The 24,662-nt window shown below is 37.1% G+C and overlaps 1 protein-coding gene across 1 annotated transcript; it reads right to left on the reverse strand.

Annotated features, from left to right (window-relative positions):
* Nucleotides 1-492: 492 nt before the first annotated feature.
* Nucleotides 493-21,351, reverse strand: LOC104616669 (collagen alpha-2(V) chain-like; the record flags this gene model as incomplete). Its single annotated transcript, XM_010281750.1, has 15 exons — nucleotides 493-546; nucleotides 2,932-2,976; nucleotides 3,792-3,845; nucleotides 4,964-5,008; nucleotides 6,239-6,292; nucleotides 7,012-7,065; nucleotides 9,254-9,307; nucleotides 10,790-10,843; nucleotides 11,458-11,511; nucleotides 12,031-12,075; nucleotides 14,184-14,261; nucleotides 15,926-16,036; nucleotides 19,965-20,018; nucleotides 20,641-20,673; nucleotides 21,319-21,351. Coding segments are annotated over 15 exons (822 nt in total), but the record flags the coding sequence as incomplete, so codon positions are not given.
* Nucleotides 21,352-24,662: the final 3,311 nt, after the last annotated feature.

Below are 24,662 nucleotides of genomic sequence, written 5' to 3' on the forward strand. Positions count from 1 at the left end.
GGGGGGCGGGAAAAGAGCGCTTCCTTGAAAAACAAGAGAGGAAAGTCCCATGAAGACAGCGCTGCAGCCAGTGGAAGTTTTCCATTTCAGCCCAATCACACAGAGCCACAAAAAGTGTTAATCATCATTTGCTCTATTGCGATGAACTGCAAAAGTGTACTGCTTCCACACTGTCTTGGACTAGTCCTCGCAACTTAGCGTGTAATAATACATCTTATTATTCTTTGAATATACTAGACAAGATTCCTGAGGCATAGCATGACAGTCTAAGCAAAAATAAAAGCAAAAAAAGTATCCTAACTGTGGTGCATTGCAATTGCTTCATTGTCTTCTGATGTCTATCTTTTGTCTCAAGGTCTCTGACTAAGACTGATTTCACAGCAACTCTTAGGGACCTGTATACATGTCAGTCTGAACTCTGTGTAGTCCAGTACACGTTTTAATTCTGCGTTGTTAGACATACTAAAATGAGATTTTTATTTTGTTTTTTACCTTTACACCAGGAGCACCTGGAAAACCTGGAGAACCAGTTATGCCCAGTGGGCCCTATAAAAGATAGACACACAAAGCTCTAGTTCTGCAGTTTAGATCACACAGATTAGTATCTAATCACTCAGAAAATATGATTCTGGGATTTTTTTTAGCCATAAAACATTTATTCATAACAAAATCAAAATACCTATAAATATTGTTTTTCTAAGTGATATACACACATTTTATGGAATTGTGGTGTGGTATTTATTTCAATAATGTATTTGCTGACTTAGCAAATTTACAGCTCGATTCAGCTATTTATGCACAAATTGCAATGTACACAGTTGACTATTATAGCAATTGTTTTTCAATTTTTTTAAACAACAAATTATATCTTCTTTTCATATCTATACTACTGTAGTATAGTAATGAAAAGATATTTGTTAAACGATAATTTCTCTTACAGACGGTAGCAAAGGACAGTTTCAAGTCTTTTAAACTTAAAATAGTAACCTAGAAAAAGAGAAATACAAGCCACACCTACATTGAAACAATTGGGTTGATGAACAAGATTTTTGAGGTAAGCAACTTAACAAGTAAAAATATAATCAAAGGCTACGCAACTACATGCCCTGCTTTCTATTCTTCTGCCCCAAATTCACAAATTCATTTGCAAGCTTCAAAACACAGGTTTTGTATCATATTTTCAAGGCTCTATAGACAAAGACATACAGCAGAGACAGTTTACTGCTTGGATCTTTGTTCATAGATAGGCAGGTATTTCTGGAAAAGGAAGTTGAGGAAAGGCTGGGTTATATCACATCATGATACGTAATGCTGTGCAGAGGTACATCTTCAGCTCCCCAAAACAGTATAGCTCTTCCCAAATAGCATTATATCTTGAGATAGTCAATGCTGTATCTAAGGACTGACAGCTTGAGCAGACTAGTACTCATGTGGCTATGCTATTTCCAGTTCTAGAGCCAAATTCTTGGTACATTGCGCTGCAGAGTGTAGGCACACCTCATATGGCTGTGAGGTCATGAACTTTGGGCAGGGATACAAGGACCTGGGGCTGCATTACATGGTAGAGTGTCCAAACTCACTAGATAGCAATCTTCAAGTGTATACACTCAAATATATCTGTATGGTACGATGCAACCCTTGTTTTGCTAAACAGAAAGACTTCCAATTAAGGGCTTTAGATTAAATTTGTAAATTGTTTCCATTCTCATAATGCCTTTTGCGCTGAACAAGACATTCAACAGAAGACCTTTCTACTGTATTATAAACTCTCTGGAGGGCGTCACGCAGTGGTTATAAATGTTCACTGCAACACCGTTCCCAGATGATTCCTCTTTATCTTTTCCTGATTTTCTCTCTTTTTGTACAATATGACGCATACTGTGAAAAAATGTTCTATGTAAGAAAGCTCTGCTGACAAACTTAATAAGAACAATCTGTCCCACTGAGTATTACAGACAACATTTCTGCCATGACCTTGCACTGAATTTCTACAGAACTGATGTAACAGCTCACTAAGTAGGTTTCTGAAAATCTGTGTCCCAGTTTATTGGATCACAAATACACGCCTGCCAAATCTCTCTCCTGTTGCAGGAAGAATTCCAGAATTACGGTGTACCACTGCACTGACCCAAATAACAGTGCATTTCATTAACACTTCCTCCAATGAGAAACACACGCATTAAGTACCAGTATCTCCCTTGTGACGCTATATGGGATTTTTACCAAAAATGTTAGCCAACCCATTATCATGCCCAGTGTAGCGGAGCTCATATATTATGCCAAATAAAAATTTCAAGCTCCATGTAGAGTTTCATAGCTTGGGACACAGCTTTTTTTAAACTTTATAATTTGTTATCTAAGTTACCCTTCTTTCATGATACACTAAAAAGTTGAGTTTTGCAGCTTTTACACACTTACACTCGTTTTTTGAGCTTCTACTACAGTTAATTATTTCTTAATGAACTTTGTAATAAAACAGTCTGTTCATTAAGATGACACAGCTAAATGAATGTTTCTTAAGACTTTCTTCTTGCAGAGAATGGGTGCAAGTTCATTTGTCAACTTTGTATGTGAAAGAAGACAATATGCAATTATAAACTGTTTTATATCACCGTGCATATCTTTAACACACTTATCTCCCTACAATATGGACCCCACTTCATAAAAGCAGCAAAGCATCACCCCCCTCCAGGGAAGATGCTACAGCCTACTCCTCTGCAAATTAAAACCTTTAGATGAAGCAAACTACCAAGTATGATTTCTCGGAGGACAGCATTAAATCTATGGTGAGTAGAACCAGGAATGACTTTCAGATCATTCCAGGTGCACTTGCTGTTACCAGCAACCACCAACAATTTTTTGTACTTTTGGTAGTGTCGAAAAGCAAGTGGCAAACATAAGGTGAAAAAATAATGTGATTAAGAAACTTACCATTGGTCCTGGCTTCCCAGGCATACCATGCTGGCCACGTCCACCCTAGATATAAAAATGGACAAGAGGGAATATTTGTAAGAACTCTAACTAATTTTTTTAATTGTTTACTGTTAGCATTTGTGATGACAGCCATACATACTAAAGCAATCAAAGAAATGCTGGATTGCAGAGCCTTCCAAACACTGGCATGGAAAACTTCTGGAAGAAATTATGCTTCCCTTCCAGTAAAAATAGATTCCTCTGTTTTCAGAGAGGCCAGTATTTTGACAGTGTAATTGTAAGGAGCACATAAAAGTCATGGGGAGAAATGCCAGAAAAAACAACACTTGACACTGAACATAAAGGAACAGAAAGAAATTTCTACTCAAATATGATCTCATGTCAAGTCTAATCCCTCTTTTTGCTGAAAAGCAAAGTAATTTTTAAGATAAATGATAAGACTTAATTTAAATTGTCTAAATTTTCATTTTAAATTTTGTTCAAGACAAATTCAATACATATTACTTCTAATTCAGTAATTTTTGGTGGAAATAGCCTCATGAGAAATTTCACAGAAACAAAGAAGAAATTTTTGTATCACAGAAGAAAGTATTGTGAGAGTGTTTGGCCTCATGGGCAGCTCTGGTATCAGAAATTACCATACAGCTAACATTCTCCTTTTATAACTGTTTTTGACTTTTGAAATTTACAGTAAAGGTCTTACCCCACAAAGCTCTGCTCAATCCCTAACTTTCTTAAGGTACAGCAGAACTTAACATGGACCTGACCAGCAGTCACATGAATAAACATTTTCAGGCTCAGACATCTAAATTAGGTAAAGTAAGGGAAGAATTACAGACAAGCAAGACCCTACTTACAGGGGCACCCTGTGGTCCAATTCGACCTCTTTCTCCTGGCATTCCTCTAGGTCCCTTCAAGAGAGAACAAAAAGTGCATTATTTAGATCTCATCATGTCAGAATAACAAGAAGTGAAAAAACATTGTTCACTTAATTTTGTGAACACACAACTCTCTCTTCTTTTTGTTGCTTTTTACTTTTTCATTAAACATTCCTGACTTTTCCTTTGCTTCAAGTAAGTTTTGCACTGTATCGCTCTTTAGCAATTTTCTGCTCAGTCTTCTTTATTTGCTTTTAACAAGAACATGATTAGGTTCACTGAGACTACAAACACGGTAAGGGCACGGTAACAACTGTTACAGAATCAAGTTATATTTTTACCTCCTGCAGGTGTAGCTTATGTTGTCCTGTAGCAGGAAAGAAGTAGCAGCTTACGTAAATCCTTGCAGCCTCAAAGGCTTGCCCAGTGGAAGTTTAAGAGCCTGTAATCTCTCTTTTCCTGTTCCAACAGTATTTCTAGTTTTAAACACATTGGAATAAATTCTGTATATACTCACCAGGGTCAATAATGCAATCTCATTTACTATGGCTCATTCACAAACTAGGTTCCACTTCAGGGATATTACATTCTGCACGACACAAGATAGTGCTTCGCAGAGAGATGTCATTATCTGATATTAGAAGCACTGCTAAAAGTCGATTTTTGGCATGTTACACTCCTCACAAGTATTCAGTTGTCCAAAACCACATCTGAATGAAAACTACTCTGAGAAAAAGTTTCTCAGTTTCATTCCCATATCATGCATGCTTGTCCTCACCATAACTTCCAAAATCCTTTATCCGTGGTTTTTTTTAGCTAGTGTATTTCTGACATGAATTATTCCATTTCTATCTCAGAGCAACCTAATCCATTTTTTCTCATGTTGAAATCACTCCATATGAAGCATCAACAAGTTAAAAAAAAAAATATTGTCACCCTACACTTACATGAGTAGGTAAACAATCACAAAACCTACATCCAAGTTTCTGTTGAGCCTTCTGATTTATCTTTATTATCTATGTCTGTGAATTGTGAAGAGTAACAGCTTATAGTGGACCAAATGTGCTGTTAGTGTAATAGAAAACAAAGTCTTAATTAAGAGAAACTTCAGCTTCCTGACTTCTGTAATATCCAATGCACATGACACTCACTAGAGGACCCGTTGCACCCATGGCACCTGTTGGTCCAGATTCTCCCTAGAAATGAAAATGAAATGACACAATTAGAGGAAACGGGTTAGAAGAAAATGGAGTTACCTGTTTCATCCCCGTCCTCCATGCTTATATTAGACCTAAGAGGCAGATTTGCACAGTCACCTGTGTGCACCAAGGGCACTGTTCCCCAGGTTGACAGCAAATGCCATATTTACATGTTCTCAGTGAAGCAGATTTAACTCCTACCTGTTCTAGCTAACAGCCCACACCACCTACTGCACTGTTTCTACCAAGTCTCATGCTGTTGTTGCCTCCACAGAAAGTGGTAGGCAATCTCGGGAAAGAAATCTTTTCTTACACAAACTCTTCTTAAACCTACTCTACCAAAAATCACACTTCTTAAATAACATTTAAATTTCAATTTTGGAAGATTCATCTACTTTACTTCATTTACTACATTGTTAATCTAAAGGAATGGTTCTGTTCCACCTGCAATTACTGCCTATGCTAGGCCAAAACCGTTTCATCAGCAGCACTGATCAATGTGGAAAAGCATGAAAAAAAAGTGTTCTATGCTCTTTTAAAATAACTTTTAATCCATCTCGAAAGGATTGTCTCCATCTGGCTACCCTGTGTTACCACTGCTTTAAGCTGAAGTTGTAAGGGAGCTGCAGTACCAGTGAGGATCAAAAATTCTAAGATAATAAACTTGTTTGGTGAAAAATAGTTTGATAAAATATATTCTCTCTCCTCTCCAATTCCTGTTTCTTTTAAGCCAATCTCTAGTATGGTAATCCAAAAGAGGAGAGTCAGGCTTTAGTTATGCATTGCTTTATTTTATTAAAAAAATGCTAGAAAACTTTTTTTCTTCTCTCAGCTTGGTCACATAAAGCCAACAAGAACCACAAACTGGCCAAGTGGAAAACTGCAAGATGTGCATGAGTTCTTCGTTAACAGACTTTGCTGTCTTCATTACCACAGACAATTCACCTAGTGATACCTTCCAGGCCTAAAACTGAGCCCCACCTGAAATTGTGACTGGCACTATTGAATTCTCTTCCTGTATAAAGCCCAGTACATGTCATTGTATAGCAGTTTATATGGATCCAACAAGCAGTAAAAATGTGTAATTCCACATAGCCTCTCCACTCTGTGCAAGTAGCATTGACAGGAGAGGGTATAAAGCTGCATTCAAAAGATATACTATCTTTCATTATTTTGGTATTATAGAAAACATGCTTAAGCATTGAGTTCTTTGGGCAATGAAAATACCTTTGCTCCAGCTGCTCCAATTTCACCTTTGGGACCATCAAGTCCTTTCAATCCCTGTTAGAGTTACAAAAATATGGGGAAATTATATTTATATAAGCACACACACAGAGCATTCCTACTTGATACTACAATGTTAAGAATGGATCTGAGGTGGCAAGCACAAGAAAGGAGAAAAATAAAGAAAAAAACAGATGGAATAAAGTTTTTAAACATTTCCTAAATGGAAACCATTTGTACAAGGTACATTTCCTTGGATTTGGTTTCCTTTTTAAAACAAGAAGGTTTAAAAAAAATCCTGAAACAACAAGATGGAGGCTCTGAGCCATAGGAAACCCATTTATTCCTCCCCAAAGTAAAATTCTGGCCAGAAAACTTGGTCATTTGTAATAACTCCATGCTGCAAACATATCCACCTTTCAAGTTCCCCACCCTAATGTGAGACTTGCCAACAAAGTGAAAGAACTGTCAGGTTTGTGCCTCCTGAAGCTTGGCAGGGCTCATGCAAGCTCATTCCAGATTCCCAGATCATTTGAAAATAGAGTGAAGAAAGCACTAGAGAATATAATACAGAGGTCAGCTTGAAGGGGAATAGCGTTGATTTTCTGCAAGGCCCTCTTTCTCTCCAATGCCTGTGGTTCTGCCGCAATTGGCAGGACTAAGGAGTGTAGTCAAATTCACCACTAATATAAGAGAGCAGTACGAAGTAGAGTACCTTTACAGTGAAACTGCCTGGAAACATCATCTATAGGGAGAGGGAAAACTCTGTTTCTTACCCTGTGACCCTTGAGACCCGGGAGACCAGGAGCACCAGGAAAGCCTCGAGGCCCCTAAGTAGGAAAATAGAAAAAAACAACCAAAAAATGCTGATTTCTGTAGATAAACCTAGTGATAATGCTGCTAATAGTGAAGAGGGTAGCAGCATTAATATTAATACTCCTATCACTCTTTCACCTTTGTGACATAATATAGTGAGGCATAGCATTGGAGTGCGTCACAGATGATACAGCATAACAGGCTATGATGTTAGATAGTCTGAGCATTATGTACATTTTCACTCATATTAAAACCTTTACTGTTTACATCAGTGTACGATTAAACCTCAAACAGAAGTAAGGACTAGTGGTAGATCAAGTTTTGAAGCTTAATATGGAGAAACCTTAATTAAACAGAGATAAAAACTCAGAGCTATCCTTTAAAATAAAATAGAAACTGAGACCAAAATGAAAATTGTACGTGTTTGTTCAGAATATGTCAGTCAAGTAGCATGCTATTAAATCACATATAGTAATTACACCAAAGTTGCCTTGCACTTCGTTTCCTACCAAGTTTCCAAATTTCTCTTTCAGGAAAGACTAAGTAGGAAGGGAGCTAGGTCCTCATGCTAGAATATTGGTCGCATGAATTTATAATGGCAATCACATTAACACCTTCATACTCTCAAAAAACAACAATTCAGGAAACTGTTTAAACACATAATTTCTTCCTTTACGGTACCTCTGAACCAAAGTTCTCAAAAAGATTATAGCTCATCCAATCTTTTTTCATAGGTCTTTTGGCATAGCAAAAAATATATTATATTATAGAAAATGAAGCAGCATTGATATTCAGAGGAGTCAAAAAGAACATCTGAGATCTCAGCACTAGAGTGGAGAACTTCACATACAGACAAGCTGTTTCCTTGTTAGCTTCAAGGAACATAAGAAAGGTCCTTGCTTTCCCATAGTCACTTATATGGATAATATATGGATCACAAAGTTCAGTGGGCAATTACTCCACGGTTTGTGGACTCCTAGAAGGAAAATTCCTTATAAAGGTATGAAATTTTCTGAAAGGGATAAATTAGGTTGCTTGAAATTATTTGTACTCAATGAGTTCCTCGGTGAAGGATGATCTCTGTTGTCACACAAGGTCTTGCATGTAAATTTGAAATTGTACAAATTATGCTTGTTTAGACCATGTATCAGAGTATTCAATGGTGTTCTCTACAGTGTTATGCAACTGCAGCAAACTATTAATGAGAGTTTTTGTGTGTGTGCAGTTGCAGTACTACTTTCCTTCATTAGAAAGTCTTCTAAAAGATTATTTTACTGAGCAAAACAGCTTGATCTGAACAGAACAATACTCCACAGATAATATTTGCCTCAAGCAGCTCACAAAACATTGTCTTTGATCCATAAAACTTAGAAGGAAAACTTAGGAAACAACACTGCCTTGTTAAAAAAAAACATTTCTCTCTCCAAGAGATTGTACTTCCAGTTGCTAACAAAATTGCCAGGCAATAACTGGATGCTTAAAAACAAAAGAAGGCAGTTGGAGAGGTGACGTGTATCAGGTGACTTCAGTTCTGGGATTTATCTGTCCCCTTTTCAACCATGCTACAGCTGCCTTCTAGGTACAGAAACTTGACTGATGAAGGTAGAACTCTTAATATGGGCCAAAATTATATAAAATTATGTCATCTCATTATCAGATATACCTGTTTTCTTTTATCTCTAGAGTGAACCCTGACAATTATCCTCTGCAGTACAAGTACATATTATTTGGAAACCGCTTAATCATATATGCATATCGAATAAATATATTAAAATAAATTATATATCTCTCTGATACAAACCTTTCTTCCCCTGCCCTCAGACTCACTGTTTTAAAGGTAAACAGTGCCACCCCAACCTGACATCATTTTATACTCTCTGAGCACTTCCTGAACATGACTGTGAATGAACATGTGAAATACTAGGAAATGGAGTACAACTTGTATGTACTGTGGTCTGTTTTATGCACATTTCATCTATGAAGCAGTTGAAACATGCACCTGTGAAATGACCGTCAGGATTAACTTACAGACCTTTCAATCACCTGTTTGGTTCTGAGCTATCACACTGATCTGGATCATTAGCGTACGCTGACACAAGGACTTCAGAAATTGAATAGCAGAGTTTTGCACTCATTATTAAAAGAAATAGTGATGACATGAGCGTGATTATTTTTCTAAAAGGTAAATAATTATGCTCTTACTGGAGATCCTGGAAATCCAGGCTCACCGGATTGTCCTGGTCTACCAGGTTCACCCTAAGCAAATAAAAAAAAGAACACATTAAAATAGCAAATGTGAAAATTACCTTATCAGTCTTTCATTCAAACAAACCAGGACATTCATATCAGGATTATAAATCTTCTCCTTATTGTAAAAGTTTCAATGATATAAATCAGCTGCACACATGACCAACAACATGCCTTTGACACATTAACTTTTAAAAAGGTTTTAACAAAGAGTTGTGGCAACTGACGACTGAGTCCAAAATGCACCTCAGCAACACAAGATGGTGCTGCAACGTAGATTTCCTGTGAATGAACGAGGCAACCTTTTGTCATCCTCACGCAAAGTCAAATTACTATAATTTTCCATGGGAACTGCAATCTAAAACTGCCTGCATTGTAGCTTGTTACTTCTCTTTCCGTTCCTAATGTTTTAAAATGTGTATAATTTCATTCTAGGTCAGTGACTATTTTCTGTGTGATAAAATAGGAAAGAAAATATGGTAGACTCAAATAAGTATATTTTGAAGGTTACTCAAGTCCTCCAGAGTCACAACCAAACATTCCTTTATAAGCATCAATCAGTTCAAATACATTTAGGACTCTGGGCTGCAGGAATATGAAAGGCTTCAGAAAAATAGTTTCTGGACAGAGAGAAGGTAAAGTGCTTCACAAATGCAATTAAAGAAACTCATCCATACATTGGAAACGGAGGAAGTTCTTAAAGCAGTATCAAGATTTGGTGTCACTGCACTGACAGTTAACTGTTTCCAAAGATCCTTAAAACTCTTTGTACAGTTTAATGGGAAAGCAGCCATTACACAAGCTATGGTAATTTTTATACTAAACTATCCGGCATCTGCAGTTTTCAACTCATTGCCAAGTTATAAATTACAACTCAGATGGATTTAACGTGCTTTGCAAACAAATAATAAACATCTATCAGTAAATTCTTAGGCTATTGTTGTGCAGTACACATATACTTATGCAACATGTATAATACATACATCTTATATATATGTGTACATGCAGGCATAGTCTCATAAAATCAGTTATGAATATAATAAATTATTAAGGAGTTACAAAAAATTAAATACTTAAATTTTATTGTCCAGATCCAGGTGTATGTTATCATTACAGTTGTTATAACTCATCGTGCAATCCAAAAAAGAGGAGATGCCTCCAGTTGTCCCCTCCTAACTGTGGTATATCATTATGTTTGGTTTCAAGAAAGAGATCACAGATGAATAACTGGCTGAGCCAAGAAATAATAAAGAGCCAGTGCTTAAACGTTAGATATGACAGTGACATGTAAGGAAAAGAAAGGGGGGTTTTGAAAAGGGTTGCTAAGTTTTATAGTTATGACACTACACTTAACAAGGAGTATGATTACAAAGAAAAGTAAATAGATAAAAGTAGTTACAACAGGCACATCTGCTGGTTAGTCACTGTCTCAAAGATGCCAATATTTGTTTTATTAAAAATAAAACAAGATACGGAGAATAACAAACTTACATCTTCACCAGGTTTGCCTGGAGGTCCCTCTGGTCCACGAGAACCAACTGGACCCTAAGAAATAAATATATTCGTTCAGAAGTCAATTTAGCCATCACTAAAATATCTATTTGCTCATTTCAAAGTCTGTTTTTATAAAAACAGATGTAAAAACAGATTTTTTTTTTATGCCTAAGCACATTTGCTTAATTTTGTGGTGCTCTTTCTAACCATCCTGCATTGCATTATATAAGAATATAGGATGGATTCTTTAGGAGAAAAAACCCAAAACATTAAAAATCACAGTTGCCGTTGTTCCAAATTTCTGGTTCTTGCTTTTACTTTTGAATCATTTTATCACCTACAAAAAAAAAAAAAAAAAAATTCTTTTCATCATCCTTTGTGCAAGCTACACTATCAGGCATGGTTTTACCAGGGCTTAACTATCCTCAGGTCTGTGCTAGAAAAGTAATAATGATTCTTCATATTATAATCATTATTATGCACGTTCAAAACAATTCAAATTCCCTGATTCAGGACAACATGCTTTGAACACCACGACTCCTGACGGAAGTTACTTAATAGCTTTGGCTGAGACAACACACGCAAAAAAATCTCCTGTGAAGTAAGGAGGTATAATATATTGCTTGCAATTTTATTGTAGAAACATTTGTATTTATTGGTCTTACCATAGGTCCTGGATCCCCAGGTTCACCAGGTGGGCCTGTGGGGCCAGCACCACCCTAAAATTAAGCAAAGATGAATACAGTGACAAATTCCAAAAAGTAAAAATATAAGGATATAAATTAAAATCCATTAATAGGAAAATCAGAGCCCATGGGACAGTCTGGATTTTAATTCAGAACCAGCTCACATTGCAAAATGAGTGAATGTTGGATACTAGAATCCTTCAAGCTTTAGGTAAGTCCTGTGCCACACACAAATCGCACTGGAAACTTAACACCATGCCAATGCTGAAACAAGAACAGTCACCATTTTCATTGCTGTGCCTTCATTAAAAAAAATGTGTGTTGGGTTAAGGGCTTGTTGAAGGGCTAAGAAATTAACTCAAAAAGAACAATTTACGTGTATAGAGTACATCTGGAGCAGAGCTCTTGAGATCAGCACGTTTAAATTCACCTCCAAAGATGCCTTCATCCATGCAACATTGAAGACGGACATTGCCTCAGAGATGCACACACACCAGTTATGATGTGCATCTCTGGCCAATTATCTTAAATCCCCTGAGGTGAAGAACTTACTTGTTTTCCTTGGAGACCTTGAGGACCTCTTGGACCCACTGGACCCTATTGAAAACATAACGTGTTACACACTGGGAAAACACCCTTCCCCAAGTAACATTCATCCTACAAAGACAGCAAAATGGCATGATAGTGACCTCCAGGATAACATTTCTATGGTCAAACCCTCTGAAAGGCTTTTACTCAGGAGAGTGATGTTATGAAATGTGAAAGTACATAGAATGGAAATCTTCAAACTCAAAAAGCCACAGCAGTGTAAATTCATTAGCAGTTGAAAATATGGGCTTGTTTGCTTTCTGGAACCTTACTGGAATCAGTCTCTGGAATCAGTCAGAATAACTGGGTTGCCTGCATAGCTGCACTGAAAAAAATGTAATAACAGAATAGAGTTGGGGGGAATAGTCTTCCCTTGAAGGGAATCTCATTACTCAGATTAATCTCATAATGGAATCCATGACAAAATAAATTCATGCTGCTGTTCTCAGACGTGAGCAGCAACAAGCAGCAATGGAAGGATGTATTTTCATGAATCATAGAAACCACTGTAACAGCTTCCAAACAGTTGTGGTTTGTTGCAAAAATTTCAGATTTCCCCTTTAAAAGTTTCATGGGATTTTTTAGGAAAAATCTTGTATTTAATTGTAATTCATAGAATGAAGTAAACATAATCTTGTCTGAAAGTATTTCTCTTGCTTCTAGCAATACAAAAATATCTATAGCAGACAGTAACTTGCATTTTGACAGAGGGTCAAGATTTATGTCTTTTACACACAACTCATTAATTTTTACTAATTTTTACAAAGACAATGTAGAAGAGTAATGGGCCATTTAAAAATTCTAACAAAATTTAAAACCAAAACAAAAAAAACAATGGTTCAGTGAATGACTGTCAGTTTACAAGGAAAGGAAAAAAAGGATATCACAGAACACAATGAATCAATCCAAAGACAGTAAGTAAGCTCCAGCTGACTTTAGTAGACTTTGTGTAAGGCCTTAGAGAGACCTAGATATTAAAAAATACCTTAAAAGAGATATCAATATTAAAACAAATCATATTTGAGAATGACAAAAAAAAGAGGCAGTACAAGAGATGTAATGTTTTAAGACAAATTGAGTGAAAGGATTAAGGAAAATGATGGAGGGCAACAAAGTATGTAGGACAAGCTTGTGGAACAAATCATTTTATGTGCACACAGCAAATTCACTGAAGAGACACATTCATAAAAAAGGAAAGTTCTTTGAAGAAATCACCGCGAAAGTTAATCCTGAGGCAAAACACCAGATTATCTTTAGAACCTTTAAAATTGTGTTGAAACTGAGTTTGAAGGTTACTAGTTAGGACGTGGAGGGATAAGATTCAGGTAGGCAAACTCATGGACAGCACAATCACTAAAGGATGGATTCCTTAGGAGCGAATGTCAAAAACAACAGCAAAGAGGGTAGCAGGATCTTCAAGATATCACAATGTGATAAATACATGTAGTGAAAAGTTATAATATCCCAAAACAACCCCAAGAGTTCTAGCAGAGACAGCTTAGGGTGGTGAAAAAGCTTTCACAGACGGTAAAAATTTCAGTGTTACCATTAAGTCTGTGGTGCACTAAAAGTAAAGGGCATGTCTCAACAGTGAGAGATGTCAATGACAAAACTGGACACACTGGAGAAATAGAATGTCTGTCTTAAAATAATAAAGCACAGCTTTCAGTTAAGAGCTGGTTTCAGACATAATTTTTCAAATTACTACAAAAAATAACTTTTTGATATCACAATGTGAAAAGAAGCCTTCAAAGTTACATATTTGTTTATTCTGCTTTGCATTATATCTGACACTTTCAGTTACCCTGCAGTGACCCAAGATATGAGAAAATCAGAAGGTTTTTTTTTTCCTGTACCTTACTGTTAGTAGCTGCTATATTTCAAAAGGAAGGAAGGAAGACAACAAGAAGGCTACTGATGGGGAAAAAAAGCTTTCACTCTAACAGAAGGATATTTTTTCTTTTTTTTCCAGGTACTGTGCAAAACTACACTAGACTATACCGTACACGCAGGTTCTAGAGGCATAGGAAGTTGAAGAGGATGAATTCCCCTTGGGGTTTTTGTATATGCACTCCACTTCCACCCTGTTCTACAGCACAGGGCTAATCTGGTCTTACCACTGCACCAGGCATCAGTCCCATCTGACTACCAAGTCCAGACTTCTCATCCAGTCCTGCCATCTGAGCTGAAAACGGCTGGAAAAATAAGGAGTGATTTTAGCTGTCAGTCATTTTGATGGTTCATAAGGCAAAAATCCATGTAACTGCATCTTCATTATTTACATTGGCTTTGCAGAGCTAACAACTAAATTCTTGTTTTAACCATTACAATAAAAGTTTTATTTCCTGTAAATCTGAGGTGGTTTAAGGCTTCAAAGACCACTCAAATGCATCACATTGTTGCCTCCACTTTAATATTAAACAAATGGGAAAATGACCTAAAAAGAAGAAAGCCTTCTGTGAAATTCATAAGATTTCTTTCACTACCTTCAAATTTAAATCACATCTTAACTTCACCTGCAATATTCCTTTATGTTGTCTAAGCCTTTATTTTGTTTTCACTTACTGTGCTTCAAGTTCAGAAATATCTGCAGTTAAATGGAAATGTAGCTGGTTTTATGACTGCAAATTAGTATTTTTAAGCATGTTGCCCTTATCCAGCAAAGTTTGAAGGCCACTGCTGTTCACGCCAATTCACAGAGCCAAACGAGTTAGAGGAAGAAGAATCTTCAGTGCCCTCCTTCTTCTGCAAGCACATTGTTGAAATCAACAGTTTTATTTTGCTTCATTCAGAGCCAGATCCTCGCTTGTGGCAGGCCAGAGCTTACAGCAGCCGAGAAGCAGCAACCGCAGAAATGTGCATTCAAGTATTCCAGGATTTACAGTTTGTTCTGCATCAGGTTGGTCCCCAAACACATTTTCCGCAAGGCTGGAGATTGCCTAACTTCAAAGACAGGAATATAAACCAAAAATGTCCTAGATCTCTGGACACACCTATTCTTTCTTATTTTCTATGGAAACCTATGAAAGATGGTGGTCTTGTGACTCTAAGGGATTCCTCTGTGCTGAAAATATTTACTTGGGCTGAATCTGCTGGATTCAGGACTATTTGGAAAGGTGGTTAAGTCAAGAAATGCTGCCCAATCTTGCAAGCCATTGGCCTAACATGAATATTTCAGCTTATTGTCAGTATAACTACTGTTTTCAGTATCATTCCAGGAACAATGGAGTGAGAAATCAAAACAGGTATCTTCCAAACAGCAATAAATGTGTAACTGAGTATACTTGAGAAATTCAAATATGTATTTCATTATCAATCATAATTAGTGTTTGATAGAATTGGGGGACAGGGGCAGGTGGGGAGAAAAAAAAAAGTCTTCAGAACACCTTGTCTGTACCTATGGCTGGTTAGCACTGCTTTTCACAAACAATTCCTTACTTATCTTCTCAGTGTTGGTCTGAACAATTCCAGCAAGAAGTATACTTAACCACATTTTAATTTCTCTGATTAGTTCTTCTGTTATTTATCATTCATCTTGGCTAGATTGCTTGGGTTTAAGTCAGGTGCAAGTAACGGAACCCTACTGAGGGTTTTAGATTTGCGCACCTTGGCTTTTCTAGATGCTAAAACCCATTGCAAAAAGAGAGTCCTTTCTGAGGCTTCTCACATTTAACTTGCCCCAATTTTTGGCAGAACTTGAACTGCCGCTAGGTGCAGCTGCTGTCCCTCAAGACTGGGAGACAGGAACTGTGGGCAGAGCATTCTGCATTCACTGAAGCAAAGAAAAGTTACTGTTTGTATCATGTGGATCTGGCGCAACACTTACTTCACTTTCTACTAAAGTAAATGTAACACTTACCCTGCTTAGTCCATCTGGTCCTGGGTGGGTAGGATGCCCTGGAGGACCAGGGTCACCAGGCTGGCCAGGGATACCAGGTTCACCGTCAATCCCTTGAGGACCACGAGGACCCTAGAAAGAAAAAAAAGAAATGCCAACAGTGTGCAAAGGTATTCATTAAAATTATTGTAACTGGCAAACAACTGCCTCGGTTTGTGATAAATCTGTATTTCTACAGAAAGATCTCAAACAAACAACATCCCTCAAGACATGTTCCTACCTTCAGATCAAAAGCACTAGCTTAAATTAGTCACGAATCCAACACACAAGTAAACTGCAGTAATTTCTCTCAGAGGCTCTCTTAGAAACTTCCTATCACTCCACACTAGAGTACTATTCTTGAAAAACTATTTGGCTATGCACACAATATAGAATAGCATGAATTTATTTCTAAAATACATATAGCTCAGACTGGTGTACATATGCATGCTTAGGAAACTCCAGTGTAAGGCTGGATTTTTACAGCCTCCTGACATCATGAATGGTTTAGACAGCTCATACTGTTGCTGAATTCTCAACATAGTTACACTGCCAAAAATGCAGAGTAAGTCCCTTGGTGTCAATGTTACCTTGACAAATATTTGCAGAATAGGCTGGGAGGCCATCCCATATTGATCATACACTTTTGATTTCTAAACTGCATTCATCATGTGTCAGAACCAAAAATACTGAAGCCACTAATAAAGCATTAGTAGAACAAAATCAATAGCAACAAGGCCAATAAAGATATACTTCAGTCCTAAGTACAGATTTTAAAGCGCTTGTCATTATTGCCTCCTTCATTAGAATATAAATGCTTGACTACGGCAAGGAAAAATTTTATGCTGTATAAAGACCTCTTCATTTTAAGGATCCTTAAACATAAAACTTGGGAAGCCTGGCTCAGTGAGTCATCTTTACAAACACAATTATAATCAGACAGATTGCTTATATTTCCATTAAATGAGGACTATGCTGCTTCGCAGTCTGTGACATACTTCAGTGGAATTTTTTTCTGAACTAGTATGGTTTGCACGTTAAAGAAAAAGCATTCCCTTCCGAAAAGACTACACTGGGACAGTGCTGACAACAGGGTTCCTGGAAACTCCCAGTGAATGAGCTAATTCTTTTAATTCTTGATCTACCTTTATGGTCTGAAATTCCTATAAGCCCAGCAATCAGGGCAAAATCTTTTTCTTATCAGACATGCATGTACACATACACCCCTACACACAGAATGAGTTGTGAGTAGATGGTATTCTGAAACAAATGAGAAGATTTGTGCATGCTGGATGGAAGCAGAAAGTTCTAGCAGAAAACTTTATTATTTAATATTTCTGTTATAAACAGAAGTACACAATGCCAAACCTAAAAGTGCATACTGCCCAAAGGAGGAAAAGAATGAGTTATTATTTCTTGTGTTCTGAAAATAAAAAGAAAACGAAGTTAAGCATTAGAGGAAAAAAACCACAGTTGGCCTTAAAGAATTAAGCAAGTTTCTATACAATGACTACTGATTTTCAATATCCAAACCAGGACACCTTAACAAAATCTGATATAAAAAAAGGTCTTTTTTTCCATTTCTTTTAAGGAAAGAACCTACTTTTTAGTCACCAAAAATCAACCTGCTTCAAGAGCAGCTGCAATCCCCTACCCTGAAACCCAAAAAGTCCCCAAAAAGAATGTTTGTATTTGGAGGTGGCAACTAACCAGTGGTATAAAACCAATGTTTGGGGTTTTTTTTTAAGAAAATCTCGATCATAAATAATATCAAATAAATAAATGTATCTGTTTATGTGTATATTTAAACAAAGCGCTTTCATTTTCTTTCACTAGCTCAAGGTCAGCGAGGCTTAAAAAAAAGAAAAAAAAAAATCTCACAGAGGCCACGAGGTGGCACCGTTTAAACACGCAAGTGGCTCATTCCGGCCCACTGCTGCTGTGGTTCGGGAAACTATTACAGGTTCTGCCTGTAACGGAATAAAAGGAAATGCAGATCATGGTAGAACGCTCTCAAACTACTATCTATTTTAACTGCTATTACAATTGAGTGTAAATCCGTATTGAAACAAAACATATCAATAATTCCGAGCTTATTTTCTGTCTTCAAAAGATCATTTGTAAACACCTGAAGTTCTATCAGGCTCCAAAAACTTGCCCTCCCCAGATGCATTTTGCAAATACAAACATGCTATTCCCTAGCTGTTTCTCTCTCTTTGTTACACTAACAAAGAATTTGAAATAAAAATACGCTAATACTCCTGAATTCACTTTACAGCCAAGGGTCTTGCTTTTGTAAAAAGCAGAGATCTATAGCAAGGTTGAGCTCCTTCCACTCACGGGTGGAAGGAGCACATTTAAAGAACAAAAAAGAAAAAAAAAATCCAAAGAAAGAAACTAAAGGCTTTGAAATGTGCTTAGGATTTTGTACTATCACCAGTCAGTAATATATTCATCCAGAGTAATTTTATAAAGGGTGTCTATACAAGGCTACCTGCTCCATGAGGTATTTTAAACAAAGTGCAAACAATGTGCAGAGAGGTTTTCATAATGCATACTGCAGGTGCGAGGTAACAATCACAGGATCCTTTAGGTTAGAAAAGACCCTTAAGATCAGGGAGTCCAACCATAAACCTAACACTCCCAAGTCCACCTCTAAACCATGTCCCTAAGCGCCACGTCTACACATCTTCTAAACATCTGCAGGGATGGTGACTCCACCACTTCCCTGGGCAGCCTGTTCCAGTGCTTGACAACCCTTTCAAGGAAGAAAGTATAAATAAAAAATCCTGCACTTGCAGTCATTGCATAACTAAAGCAGTGCTCTTTGGTCTCAGACTTACACTCTGACATACACAGAGCCCACCAGAACCTTTGATGTAACATTTTCATAGGAGAGGACTCAAAACTATTTACAGCCTTTTGGTATTTTAGGTGCTTCTAGCCACCACTCTGTAGAAACATTCAAGGGGTGCATGGCACAGAATCAGAAATTATTTAGCATCTCATTGATAATACTGTACATCAGGAAAGCACTTCAGACATCTCTATAAACAGAGTCAAGATTCCTCTGTGCACCACAAGATTTCACAATTACTCCCAGAATTTTTTTAAGCATCTTGATACTCATTCAACAGACAAATGTCTTACAGTGATCTAGAGAGCAGCTGTGGCTTGGCATCCATCTCAGAGAGGCTACACACTTACTCCACTACTTTAGAAGTGGTGTCATTACCATCTATGGACAACAGGCACACACCGGACAAACAGCACAAAGGAGACAGTTTTAGGCCCATGCCTAAACTCAGTATTGGCCTGCTCTCTCCTGAGGGACAGGAAAATATCCACACAGAAACTACACTGATACAACTCTAGAATCTGGTTTTAGCAGTTTCTGCTCTTTGACCTAGCTTTTTCAACAGAAACATGTCATCTTTGGTATTTTCAGCACTCCCTTTTGGCCTTTCTGTGGTTCTCCACATGCAGACACTGAAATTCACTTATGAAGTCTTTATTTCCACTGAGCAATCTTGATTATATTATTCACCAACATACCAACATATGTAGTCACATATTAACTCCTGCTAACTTCCTGAGCTTTGTCTCTTCTGAAATACTCAAAGCCACACAGTTCATACCGCTTCTGATGCACAGTAAAACTTAACCAGTAAAAAGTCAGCGAGTTCTTAAACAGATGAACGTGATGTTCTAGTTTTGTTCTTTTCTTTTTTTTTTTTTAATCCTGGAGAAAGCCATACTCTGAGGCACTACTTTGGGTAACTGTTGAGAAAGTACGGCTTTTAGTGGAAATACTGCTAAACCTCTGTCAATTATCTCAAAACATGCAGGTTTCAACCGACCCAGAGAATGGTGAGATGTAAACTTTTTTCTGTTCTTTGCCTGATTCTTGGAAAATATGAGGAAAGCTCTAGTAACTCCAGAAGACATGGAGACAGTTTAAATTCATCTAACCTTTTGAGGTTAGTCCAGTACTTAATTTCTGAGATATTTAGTAACTTACAGGTCTGCCTTTTGGTCCTCGTTCTCCTCGTGGTCCTTGTGAGCCTGGAGGTCCCTAAAAGAAAGATTAGAAATTTTAAGTACCTTTTAAACTAGCCAACTATTAATAAAGCTCTGAAAATATGAAACGCAATGCTTATTTGAAAATTAATTTGTGGTTCTTTTTTTTTTCCACGTGATCATAAAGAAAACAGTTACAATCATTGAGTATTCAATATTTCTTCTCACTTGTACATTGCCTGAAGGGAGCAGAACCAGAATGCATGGATCTACAAAATGGTTTCACCTCTCACATGCTCCACAGGCTCTTAATGCAGAAATGTACAGGTTTGAGACACCCATCCAGAACTGCTCTCTGCTTAGCCACAGCCAAGGAGCACACTGCATCTCCTTCTACTCCTGCTAGATCCCTGCTAGAAAAGCATTCCCCAGAACCAACCTTGCGCAAAGGTCCTCAGACATACATGTACTACAAATACACATCCATTCACTTAGGGCACGGGCTGACCTGACACTAGTAAAAAAATCCCATAATCTTGTTGCCAGCGGCTTTGTAGACAATACCCACCTACAAGCACAGAAGAGTCCTCCTTCACATCATCCTCACAATACAAAAGAAAAGTGGCAGAAAGAGAAAATGCTATCGTCAGAGAAACAGAAGTTCAAAAAGTACTCACGGCTGGTCCTGGGCGGCCTCGTATTCCTGAAACCTAAAGAAGGCAATATAAATTGAAGCTACCACACAACATTATGGCTATACCTGTCATGACTGTCTTACAGAAAATTAGTTATTGAAAAGTAAATAGCGAGAGAGAAAATTAAAGTACCACACAAGTTGTAAGGCTTTTTGAAAAAAGAAAAAAAAAAAAATTCACTGGTTATCTTTTTCCAGTTTGAAGTCTAAAAAGACAATAATATAATATAAACAAAATCTTGGAAATAGCATTATTCTAAAAAAGATGAAATAAATAAGTGAATTGCAATGATTTAGTCTCAACTTATCAATTATTTTGTCTTCATGCTAGAAAGCGATAAAAAAAGATAGAAAGTGACAATTTATTTCACCAGTTTTCTCAAGTGTCTCTATACTTTCCAGACACATTTTGCCTCCACAAAATTCTAACTGCAATAATAAAGACTATGACAGATTTAACTTAATAAGGTTTTTTCCCAAAATGCAATTGACAGGAATTTCTAATGTAACATATGTGAAACAATGTAATTAATTCCATTCCTTTCATTCCTAGGCTGTACATTTTTGTTGTATTTCCTTAATTACTGCCATTCTGCTTTAAAGCACTAAAACACACACTTCTAGGGTGTGCTGATAAATGAAGGAAAAAAAATGGACTTACAGGTGGCACTATTCCAGGTTCTCCTTTTTGTCCCTGTAGGAAAAAGATAGAAAAATATCAGATGGTAAAAACCAAGTGAAAGTGCAATTAACAGTACCAGTTTCACCAATACCACTCCTATGACTGTGACAAATGCTAAGACTTCTCCAAGCGTACAACTGAGACCAAGTACCTGTAATAGCTTTTATGACCAAAGGAAGGCTATAAATTAACAGACCAGCTCCATAACAAACTGGCTGAAATAAGAGTCAAACTAAAAAATTACCATGATATTTAAGTACTAGAAAACATGTTATAGTTATGTTATTGGATGATTTGATTCATAGGAAATGCAGAGCCCAAAGCAGCATTCAGATTCCATTTCTTCAAGTTATTAAATTAAAATTCATATCATTAAACCTATGGACATAGAAAACCTGCATGTCCATCTGCTTCGTAGGGACGGAATACAAAATGTATCGCATAGCTTCAGAGTGAAAGATCCAGTATTTGCCCTTCGACTTTTCATTGAGCTGAACGTGTTGATAATGATTACGTTACATAAAATAAGTGGGATCAGACCTATCGGTGGTAACCGTTTTATTAAGGAAAACCAAAGGACTTTGTAAAGATAAAAAATTTCCTGCCTTGTTTATCACATAATAATAAGCTGATCACAGTCCTTTTACTTCCATAAACCATCTCTGCATCAAGAGCTACGTGGGTTTAGTGAGTGTACATACTTGATCACCTAAAAATTATTTCAATTATTTCTTGTAGCTGCTTACTATCTCAGAAGCTCATTTATCAGAATGTATTTTAATTTCTCTTGTAAGAATAGATCTTCTCTTTGTTTAATTTACATACTATGAGAGATGCTGCCCACAGAAGTGTGGCTCTGTGCAAGAACACATCATCCCAGTTCTTCATCAGTGCCTGGACCAGCTTCCCTGTTGAGTACTCAGGATCTGGCAGACCCACCTGCTGTAAGGGACCCTCACAAGTACACAGGTAATGTTTGCCAGTGTTTCACTTAGCATTGACTTGAACATGGCCATGATGTTATGCAAGCTGCCTTGGGCAGCCTGAATTATTACCACAGTGAAAGTAGAAAGGATGCCAAAAAACTGTTTTCAGCACAGTTTCATACATTTAAATACGGCTGAGGAGTATTTTTGTATTTGTGCAATCCTCCAGTAATTTATACAAAACCCCAGTTATTCATGGGCAAAAATATGAAATAATGAAATATAACAGTAAATGTAAGAAAACCAAAATTCTTATTAAAAACACTATTTAGATCAAAAAGCAGCGTGAAACGTTTTTTAAAACTTGAATTTTTAAGTGCAACTTTGCGTTAGAGTTCATCACATCAATGCTGTGGGGTACCAGCTGGAGGACAGAGTAGTTTTGGGGCAAGTTTGTTGACCCTAGCTATTCAACAGTGTTACTTAGGTTCCTGTAAATACACCTGACCTCAAGTGTAGCCATAGGCAAGATGAGCTGCAAAGTTGACATAGCAGCCGTGTGTGGTATATAATCAGCCACTGAGCCACACCTCAGTGTTGCAGTAGTGCAACAGCTATCTTGCGATTGATACCTGAATTAGGTATAGGTCAAGGCTAACAGAAGGACAGCTAGACAAGATGCAGTAACACCTTGCACCGTAATACACACATGCTTCCTGCACAAAGTTTTAACAATTCCAGCAGGAACAGTTAAAGAGAGGTTGTGCTACCTACTGCACACTAGGCAGCTAAGCCTCAATAAAAAACAAACTAAAAGTTTTAATAGTTTGGCTTCTAACAACCTAGTGCTCCCTTCCCTCACTTTGTGGCACTGCTAGCGATGAAACAACAAAACTACTCAACAAAACTGGAATTCCTTTGATGTAGGCAGCAGGGATTTTCAGTTAAGGGATTCTCTATATTATGACCAGGATTTTTGCCTGCATCCCAGCAATTTTTTCTATGTGGACTGCAATCTCCCTAGCCACTAAGGAAGACCAAGAGGAAAGAATTAAGTGTTTTTAACAGAGCTTATATTTAGTTTCTCTGAAGTGCTTCAAGGAGATGCAAGAGATTCTTCGAACAGTTGTAATACACAAAAAAAAAAAAAAAAAAAAAAAGAGCGTAAAGGAAATCTTACCTTTCTTCCTCTACCTATTAAAAAGGACAACAGAAGAAAAGAGAAAAAATTAATGTTTTTACTCAGAGACAGAACACTGTAAAGAGTTGATTGCAAGTGTTACAGCTAGAATCATCCCCGATCCTGGATGCACAGAAGATGGCATACTGCCTACAGGAAGCTGGGGAAGTTCCCAGGGACATGCATACACCATCGTTCAGGTGTGAGGAATCAGAACAGTTTGCAATGATGTTCCCCGATTCTCAGCCTTTTTAAGCATTGCACAGAATAAGAAAAAGCACTGTAGGAAAGCAGAGTATCTTGTGGAGAATTCTCAGAAGCTGGCCTAATGATTGACAGTGAAGTCAAAGGAAGTTTTATTACTGACTTCAATACAACCAATGTTGATGGATCCACAATATATTACATGGTATTTTTCAAAAGACAGAGCTGACTGAGGGATTTTTGACTTTTTCTTGTTTGAAAAGTACCTGCAATGTCACATGCCTAAATTCAGAGTCGTATAGCCACACTCATATCCATAAAAATCCTTCAGAGGAATATTTTATTAATATCTTGAATAACAGTATGGAGTTCTGGAACATATCCATACTGCTTTTATATTTGTTTGGTGTACTTTGTTGGCATTGGCCTAATGCCTCCCACAACACAGCAGGATGCACCATCTATTTATTAATGCTTGCCACATCTTGCTCCATTGCTCAATTACACAAGTCCCTACTACGTGCTCTTTACCGCTACTTTGTTCTATATTAAGCTAATCAACAGCAGTTCTCTCTCCTGAAGAAATCTATTTAATTACTATATATATATAGAATGTAGTTCAAATAACGTAATACACAGTACTAATGAGCATTAATTGCAAGTTAAAAGATTTTCTTTTAGGAACATTGAGGGAGGACTGCTTCATCCAAGTTTCTCCAGGAAGAAGAAACGGCCTGGAAAAGACACCATCTTTAAGGTATATCACAGAAAGTATGCAGACAGCAAGTTAATAATATTTCATGCTTATTTTTTTTCTTTCGTCTCACAAAAGGATCACATGTCCATGTTTCCACTTTGGGGAAACACTTCATACTGTTTACATGTTACTGTTTACATATAATGTTTACATTTATTCATCTATTGGAAGGGCCTTGAATTGAGCATTTTATTAAAGCATACACTTATTTGTAATATAAAGTTATATAATATTTACATAATAAATATATCTTGAT

The sequence above is a fragment of the Phaethon lepturus genome, unplaced genomic scaffold (genome assembly GCF_000687285.1).
Source record: "Phaethon lepturus isolate BGI_N335 unplaced genomic scaffold, ASM68728v1 Scaffold56212, whole genome shotgun sequence".
Taxonomy (NCBI): domain Eukaryota; kingdom Metazoa; phylum Chordata; class Aves; order Phaethontiformes; family Phaethontidae; genus Phaethon; species Phaethon lepturus.